This window comes from Panthera pardus, unplaced genomic scaffold (genome assembly GCF_024362965.1).
Source record: "Panthera pardus isolate Hobbes unplaced genomic scaffold, ASM2436296v1 HiC_scaffold_3, whole genome shotgun sequence".
Taxonomy (NCBI): domain Eukaryota; kingdom Metazoa; phylum Chordata; class Mammalia; order Carnivora; family Felidae; genus Panthera; species Panthera pardus.
The window spans coordinates 51,357,161-51,366,675 of record NW_026526876.1 but is presented as its reverse complement, the minus strand read 5'-3'; the positions used below and the strand labels follow the sequence as shown (position 1 = coordinate 51,366,675).

General features: G+C 37.1%; 1 protein-coding gene across 4 annotated transcripts in view; it reads right to left on the bottom strand.

The window, feature by feature from the left end:
* Window positions 1-297: 297 nt before the first annotated feature.
* The window catches only part of CCT6B (chaperonin containing TCP1 subunit 6B), a 44,967-nt gene continuing 35,749 nt past the window's right edge, over window positions 298-9,515 (bottom strand). For all 4 annotated transcript variants that reach the window (XM_019423937.2, XM_019423933.2, XM_019423936.2 and 1 more), the window contains 4 exons: window positions 4,293-4,426; window positions 2,321-2,423; window positions 994-1,066; window positions 298-482 (listed from right to left, as the gene is read on the bottom strand). In XM_019423937.2, the coding sequence (XP_019279482.2) occupies window positions 410-482; window positions 994-1,066; window positions 2,321-2,423; window positions 4,293-4,426 (383 nt within the window). In that variant the 3' untranslated portion in view covers window positions 298-409. The remainder of the gene's footprint in view (window positions 483-993; window positions 1,067-2,320; window positions 2,424-4,292; window positions 4,427-9,515) is intronic.

Genomic DNA, 9,515 nt, shown 5'->3' with positions numbered 1-9,515 from the left:
CCGAGGATGAAGACCAAATATATATTTCTATTATTTCATAATATTATACATACAATAAAGGGTAAGAAGTTAGAAATCTTTTTTTGTATATACTTATTTAAGTAATTTCTACCCTCAATGTGGAGCTCGAGCTCACAACCCCAAGATCAAGAGTCACATGCTCTTCTGAGCCAGCCAAGTGCCCCAAATGTTAGAACTCTTAAGAACAAATATTTTCACTATTATTCCTTTACTGTGAAAATATTTCTTGTATTCTTTATACTTTGATGAAGTATTATTGAGACTGCTAAGACCAACAAATATAAACTGGATTTATTGTACAAAACTTGAGAATGGCTCAGTATATAACGGTAGTTGGATATAAGGTATACTAAATCTCAGCTTCCAGAAGAGTTGGTTTTGAACTCAGTCACCCTTTAAGAGAAGACATACCAGCTCGCATAATTTCATCAACCAGGAGAATGTTGGTGGCAATCACTGTGCTGAGGAAAAAGATAATAGGGTGAGTACAGTCTACCAACCCACTCCCATCTTTTCCCCTGGCAATCTTTAGCTACTAAAAGTACTTTGTTCATCAATGATGTTGGTATGAGATCTTATGAGACAAAGCTATTATAAATACAAACATCAACTCTTGTATTATAATTTCAACTCCTTTGCTGATAAAGTAAAAGTTTGATTTTATAGTGTAGCAAAACTGAGCTCATTTTTGGCACATCATTTGCCTTTCCCCACTATGCATTTGGTACTATTTTAATTTCCCTCTTTCCCTTCCCCCTCAAATAAACAGTAAGATAAACATTTCTTATATATCACACTACTAGAATTAAAATGGAAAAGGGACTGAAAAATGATGGAAGCTTTGTTAATAACTGGATACCACACCTTTTCATACACTTAACCATTTTTCTACTATAGAGTAGTAAAAATAATAGACAAGTTTTAATGTTATTATGTCCCTAAAAGTCTTTATTTTTATTAATATGAATTTACCAAGAGTGAAGAAGTTGTTTTTTCACACAATAGTTATCCCAAACTCCTGCATCAGCTGCTAACATTGGCTCACCTGCAAAGTAAAAACAATGTTAACAGTACAATCTTGGTATATTCTGTTAATGCTGGTTATATATTCTAACAGTACTTAATGTACCAACAAAGCTATGGTGTCCAGGTCACAATGAACTCCATGGTATCAAATCAAATCCAGTGGCCAGTTCTCAGGCCTCATCTATCAGCAACACTTAACACGGCCTCCTCACTACTCTTTCTCACTTGCCTCCCAGGCCACCATGTTCAGCCTGACTTTTTTCTTTTTTGTTAGTGGCTCCTTTTCTGTTGACTTTCTTGGATTTTCCTCTTCTTCCCTTAATTTTGGAATACCCAAAAGCTCAGTCCTGGATTCTTTCCTTCTCCCTCTACACTCACTCCTTAGGTGATTTCATCCAGTCTTCTTGATTTAAACCATGTGCACTTTGGCAACTCGCAAGTTTTTATCTCCAATCCAGACCTCTTTTTTTTTTTTTTAAGTTTTTCTTTTAATTATTGATTTTTGAGACACACACACACACAGAGTGCGAGGCGGGGAGGAGCAGAGATAGAGGGAGACCCAGAATCTGAAGCAGGCTCTGGGCTCCAGGCTGTCAGCACAGAGCCCAGGGTGGCTTCGAACTCACGAACCAGAAGATCTTGACCTGAGCGGAAATCGGCGCTTAACCAACTGAGCCACCCAAGTGCCCCCAACCCAGAATTATTTCTTGAGCTCCATACTCGTACTTCCAATTGTCTATTTCACTTGAAAGTCAAAGACACTTCAAACTTAGCTTTGCCAAAACTCAGTGCTGACCTCCCCCCACACAACCTGCTGCACCCACAGTTCTTCAATGAGGTTAATGACAATTTCAACCTTCCAGCTGTTCAGTGGACTTCCCTCCACAGAACAACCACAGTGATCCTTTTAAACATAATTAGGCCATGTCCCACCTCTACTAAAAATTGCTCCCTATTTCACTACAGTCAAAGTCAAAGTCCTTGGACTGGCCCACATGCCCCTGCATGATCTTTCTATTACTTCTCTCATCTCCTTCCTCCTCCTCAAAAACTTCAAACACTGGCTTTTCCACTGGCTGTTCCCTCTGCCTAGGATACTCTTTCCCCAGTTCCCTAACATGGCTACTTCGTCACTTCCTTTGATTTCTTTCTACAGACATATCCTCAATTAGCTCTACCCTGACCACCCTCTCTTTTTAAATTGCAAACTTCTGGGTCACTGGAGTATAACCTCTTTCTTTACTGAGCAGCTAATTTTTCTTCACTTTCTTACCTGTATTCAAGTCTATGCCAACAGGTTGTTTTGATTCTGAATGTTCAGCCTGAACTTTTACTAGAGTTTCCTGCAGGTCATAACCAGAATTCTGAGCAAGAACCTTTAGGAATAAAAATAATAATAAATATATGTATGAAATACCTTCACACATATATTTGAATATCAAAGATAATAAATAAGCCACTGCTCTCTAGTCTTGTGAAAACACACTTATAATACAGTAATCCCCTCCTTTTAAAGAATTCCATTCTTTGAGAGAGAGTGCATGCACACAAGCAAGCGGGCAAAGGGCAGAGGGGGAGGGAGATGAAGAATCTTAAGCAGGTTCCATGCCCAGCACAGAGCCCAACTCAGGGCTCAATCTCACAACTGTGAGATCATGGCCTGAGACAAAATCAAGAGTCTAATGCTTAACCAACTGAGCCACCCAGGTACCCTTGAAGAATTCTGTCCTTAATCTAAACCAAATTAGTATTTTATGTCTCTAGCAGCTTTTATATTTACTTAAACATTTTCCATATGTACATCACACTAAATTCTGAGGACATTATAGTACCCCCATCCCCACCCCACTACAGTAATTTCCCTACTTGCAAAAGATCTCTTAAAAAATGGAAAGAGGGACACCTGGCTGGCTCAGTTGGAAGAGTGTGTAACTCCGTCTCAGGGTTGTGAGTTTGAGCTTCACATTGGGTGTAGAGGATAGATAGATAGATAGATAGATAGATAGATAGATAGATAGATAAAGAAGTAGAATGGTATGGTTTCTTCTCGTCCCTCTAGCCACACATTTTCCAGCTTTTCCTAGATACCTGCTAAAAGAACCCTTCATATTTGCAGGATGCTTGTGTCCCTCACCAACATGAAGACAGTCATGACCTGTGACAACAGGAATGGAGCTAATAGCACTCCAGACCAGGTTTATTTCCAAGTAGTACAAAACCAACAGCTGATAAGTAAGGAACCACCACTGTATACCAGGCTTACCAGTTTGTGTCAACTACAGGATCATTACTTAACTGACTTTGCTGTTTTGGGGAAAGAGAAAAATAGATATCTGACCCTCAAAGATTCCACAAATTGTGAATAATTTAAAGCAATTACCAAAGAGACTTTGCTAGCATTGTTCTTTTTTTTTATTTTTTTATTAAAAAAAATTTTTTAATGTTTATTTATTTTTGAGACAGAGAGAGACAGAGCGTGAACAGGGGAGGGGCAGAGAGAGAGAGGGAGACACAGAATCTGAAACAGGCTCCAGGTTCTGAGCTGTCAGTACAGAGCCCGACGCAGGGCTCGAAATCACAGACCATGAGATCATGACCTGAGCCGAAGTCAGACGCTTAACCGACCGAGCCACCCAGGTGCACCGCTAGCATTGTTCTTAATGTTTTTAATTCATGGTAATAACATCTTTGACATGGTCTTCTGTGTTTCTAAGTGGTTCACAACCAGATTAAGGCAAAGGAAAAGGAATGGTAGTCTGTTTCCTTTGTTGACACATGGAAAAAATACCTGGTTTCTCTCCTTTTCCAGGAATTATAATGAAAATGACAAAAGCATGCTAGTATTTGGAGTTCTCATTCCCACAGTTTAAAATAATAATTAATACTTTGGATACCACCAACAAAACAAAAATCTACGCAAAAGTCTAGTTAAATTTTAAGTTCTAAACTTTTTCATTATGATTAATCATAAACCATTTTTGAAGGAAATTTCTGGACTTACTTCCACTTTTGGAGCTCAGAGATTAGCAAGGGGGTAACTTAGTGATTTCAGGAAACTCTGACAAGGATTCTGAGCTATTATCCCAAAAGTTTCCCTGCTTTTGCTGTAAAATATCTTAGACAAAACTGTGTGGGGAAATGCAAATTAAAACTCTCTCTACTCTGGTGTTAGATAATGTGGGCAATTTGTAATCCAACACCCTTAGATCTAACCAGTTGTTCTTTAGCCATTAGGATAGTTGTACCTTAGGAATAATGAGTAAGGCATTAGCAAAAGCTTGTACTCCAAGACGAGCTCTTCCTTTTACACTATGCTTGTAATTAACAAGAGCTTCAGCTATTGCCACTTCAACTGCACCTGCTCCTGGAACCACACAACCTATTGGAGGAAAAAAGATTGGCAAGACATTCCATACAGGGAAAAATAATTAAACAAAATAAACAAACAAAAAAAATAGAGAAAAAAGCAATTAGCTATTCAGGTGTGTTCTATTACCTATTATATGGCCTACATCTAAAATATACCTAAGCAGACACAGAAATAAAGTAAGTTGCATAGTTCAGTGATTACTTAGATGTCTTATGAAGCATCCTGAAGTTACATACCATTAAAAAATTAGGCATGGTACAGACAACTGGCTGCAACCAGCTTATTTAATTGTTTGTAAAAGTAGACATTCTTCCCACCTTCATCTTATTCCTTTATGACTACATGTAAAAGGTAATTATTTATCACGTATAGGGACAGGTAATAAACTGTAACATCCGATTTGAAAAAAATTTAGGCCAAGATGATTTGGCCACCATTTTGGTATGGAATTCTTGGGACTTAATGAAGTATTTGTTTTCTATACTGAAGCAAAACCCAAACTGCTACCTAAGGAAAAAATATAGGTGTTTTCATTATTCTAAGGCAAAAGCTCTGTTTAAAAACATCAATTTTCACAACAGGATATGACTTTTATACCTGCTGGTATGGTTTTATAAAGTTTATGACTCTCCTTTGAATCAGCAAATTTGTTTTGGAATCACCCATCTTTAAAACAAAACAAGAAGAATCTCTCCTTTGTCCCACATCATTTTTTTTAATATTTGTTTATCTATTTTGAGAGAGAGAGAGTGAGCAGGAGAGGGGCAGAGAGAGAAGGAGAGAAAGAATCCCAAGCAGGCACCGCGCTGTCAGCACAGAACCCGATGCAGGGCTTGAACCCATGAACCGTGAGATCATAACCTGGGCCGGAATCAAGAGTAGGATGCTTAAAATGACTGAGCCACCCAGGTGTCCCTATCCCACATCATTTTTTAATTACTAGCCCCTTCTTCTGCTTCTCTGTACCACAAAACTGTTCAAAAGAGTTGTCTACCCACAAGATGATTGCATCCTTGCTTCCCATTCACACTTTTAAAAAGTTAAAAGCTCCCAAGGCGTCTGGGTGGCTCACTCTATTGAGTGCCTGACTTCGGCTCAGGTCATGATCTCACAGTTTGTGGGTTCGAGCCCCACATTGGGCTCTGTGCTGACAGCTCAGAGCCTGGAGCCTGCTTCTGATTCTGTGTCTCCCTCTCTCTCTGCCCCTCCCCCACTCGCACTCTGTCTCCCTCTGTCTCAAAAATAAATAAACATTAAAAAAAAAAATTTTTTTAAGTTAAAAGTTCCCTGTGGTGTTACACTGTACGTTAATTATACTGGAATTAAAACATAATTTTAAAAAACTTTTTTAAGTTCCTGTGAAATACTGAATATACACAAAAGAATATTTATATGTGTAAAGTACAAAGAATAAATGCACAAATAAATGTACTCATGTACTTCCCACCCGGCTTAAGAAACGGAACATTGCCAGTAACTTTGAAAACCTCCCTGATATCATTCTGTGAAAACACAACATATCACAATTTGTGGGATGCTACTCAAGCAATACCTGAAGAGAAACTTATATCACTAAACACCTATGCTAAAAAGAAGAAGGGTCTCAAACCAACGACCTCAGCTTTCACCTTAAGAACTAGAAAAGAGCAAATAAAACCTAATATAAACAGAGAAAAGAAATAATGAGAGTGGAAATCAATGAAATAAAAATGAACAGTGTCCAAAAAAAATAAACAATGTCAGAAATGAAAAAGGTAATATCACTATAGATTCCACAGACATGAGAAGCATAATAGTAAGGGAATATTATGAACAATTTTATGCTAATAAATTTGAAAAGTTAAGGGATTAGCAAACTTTCTATAAAAGATCAGATATAAATACTTCAGGTTCTATGAACCACACCATCTCTTTTTAACTAATCAACTCTGCCACCATAGCACAAAAAGAGCCACAGACAATACATATATGAATGGGTATAGCTGTACCCCAATAAAACTTTATTTACCAAAACCAGGCAGCAAAAAGGATTTAGCTCATGGGCAGTAGTTTGATCATCTTAACAGATGAAATGGACAAATTTCTTGAAAGACACAAACTCAAAAAAGACAGATAACCTGAATACCCCTGTCTCTATTAAAAAGATTGAATTCATAGTAAAATTTTCCCATTAAGAAAACTCCAGACCCAGATAGCTTTACTGGTGAATTCTACCAAACATTTAAGAAATAAATACCAATTCTACACAAGATTTCAACACTTTCAGAAAATTAAAGAGGAGAGAATACTTTCCAACTCATTCTATGAGGTCACCATTATTCTAACAGCAAAAAAGATAAAGGCATTACAAGAAAGAAAATACACAAGTACCCCTTATGAACATAGATATAAAAATTCTTAACAGCATAGAGGCGCCTGGGTGGCTCAGTCGGTTAAGAGTCCTACTTCCACCCAGGTCATGATCTCAGAGTTCATGAGATCTAGCCCTATGTTGGGCTCCACGCTAGGCATGGAGCCTGCTTAGGATTCTCTCTCTACCTCTCTCTCTGCCCTTCCCTCATTTGCACTCTCTCTCTCTCTCTCTCAAAATAAATAAATAAAACTTAAAAAAATTCTTAACAGCATATTAGCAAATCAAGTCCAATAATATATAGAAATACATAGCAGCATTACTTACAATACACAAAAGATGAAGTGATCTAAGTTTCCATCACTGGATAAATAGATAAATAAAATGTGGTTTATACATACAATACAGTATTATTCAGCCTGAAGAAGCAAGGAAATTCTGACACATCATTCAAGGATGAACCTTGAAGACATCGTGCTAAGTGAAATAAGCCGGCCCAAAAAGACAGATACTGGATGATTCCACTCAAATGAGGTACATAGAATAGTCAAATTCATAGAGACAGAAAGCAGAATAGTGGCTTCCATGAGCTGGGAGGAGAGGGGAATGGAGAGTTATTATTTAATGGGTATAAAGTTTCAGTACTTAAGATGGAAAATGTTCTGTGGATACATGATCATGATGGCTACACAACAGTGTGAAAGAAAGTATTTATTGCCACTGAACTGTAATACTTACAAATGATTAAAATGACAAACTATATACTTATATCCACAATTTAAAAAAAATAATTTTAAAAACTGTAATCCGTTTTTAAAGAAAATAATACATCATAAGTAAGTAGGGTTTACCCCAAGAATGTAAGTTTGGTTGAACATTTGACAATCAATGTAATTTACCACATTAATAAACTTAAAGAGAAAAAACATATAATCATCTCAATAGATCAACAGAAAAGCAACTGACAAAATCCAACATCTATTCATGATAAAAAGTCTCAGCAAGAGAGGGGAACTTCCTCAATATGACAGAGGGCTTCTATGAAAACCCTACAGCTAAATATCATACATAATAGAGAAAGGCTGAATATTTTCCCCCCATTATCAGGAGCAAGGAAAGAATGCCCACTCTCACTATTTCCATTCAACAATGTATTGCAGCTTCTAGCCCATGAAATAAAGAGAAAAAGGAAATAAAAAATATCCAGATTGGAAAGAAACAAGTAAAACGGTCTTTATTAGCAGACAACATGATTATTTATATAGACAACTCAATTAAATCTGTAAGAAAGCTACTAGAATAAGTGAGTTTAACAAGGTTGCAGAATTCAAGATCAGTAAACAAAAATCAGTATCTATATGTTAATCAGAAATTAAAATTTTAAAAACATCATGTATAATAGGATCAAAATTCATGAAATACATAGATACATCTGAAAAAAATATATGCCACTAAGAATCACAAAATATTGCTGGGGTAAAAAAATATATATATATATACACACATATACATATACATATGTATATGTATATGTGTGTATATATATATATATTGCTGAGACAGAGTCAAGAAGGCCCAAATAGGGGCGCCTGGAGAGCTCAGTCAGTTGAGTCTGACTCTTGATTTTGGCTCAGGTCATGATCTCCTGGTTCATGGGATCCAGCCCTGCATCAACCTCTGTACTAACAATGTGGAGCCTGCTTGGGATTCTCTCCACCTCTCTCTCTCTCCCTACGTCTCTCTCTCTCTCTCTCTCTCAAAATAAATAAATAAACTTAAAAAAAACTTATTTTAAAAAAAGAAGGCTGAAATAAATAGATATACCATGACTCAATATTGTTAAGATATCAAGATTATCAATTATTCCCAAAATGTTCTACAGATTCAGTGAAATTCTAATCAAAATCTCAGCAGTCTTTTTAGTAGTGACAAGCTGATTCTAAAATTCATATGGAAATGCAAAAGATTTTAAATAACCAAAATAACTTAGAAAAGAACAACATGAGAGGATTAACATTGCTGATTTCAAGACTTATTATAAAGTTACAGTAATCAGGATAGTACATTAATATTGAGACAGACAAACAGATCAGTGGAACAGAATAAAAACCCAGAAATAAAACCACACAAATATGGACAAATGGTCTTCATCAAAGATGCAAAAGCAACACATTGGTGAAAGAAGAGTCTTTTCAACAAACGTAGCTATAACACTTCGATCAAAGGTATATTATGGTATACCTAAGAGTTGATTTGCTGGGTCATATAGTATCTCTGTGTTTAACTTTGAAAAAAGAAAAATTTTTTAATGTTTATTTATTTTTGATAGAACACAAGCGAGGGAGGAGAAGAGAGAGAAGGAGACACAGAATCTGAAGCAGGCTCCAGGCTCTGAGCTGTCAGCACAGAGCCCAATGCGGGGCTCAAACTCACAAACCATGAGATCATGACCCGAGCCAAAGTCGGACACCCAACTGACCAAGCCACCCAGGTGCCCCTAATTTTTAAATTTTTAAATGTTTATTCATTTTTGAGAGACAGAGACAGAGTGCAAGCAGGGAAGAGGCAGAGAGAGAGGGAGACACAGAATCCAAAACAGGCTCCAGGCTCTGAGCTGTCAGCACAGAGCCCGACGCGGGGCTCGAACCCACGGACCATGAGATCATGACGTGAGCTGGTCAGTCACCCAATGAACTGAGCCACCCAGGCACCCTGTCTCTGTGTTTAACTTGTTAAGGAACTCCCAGC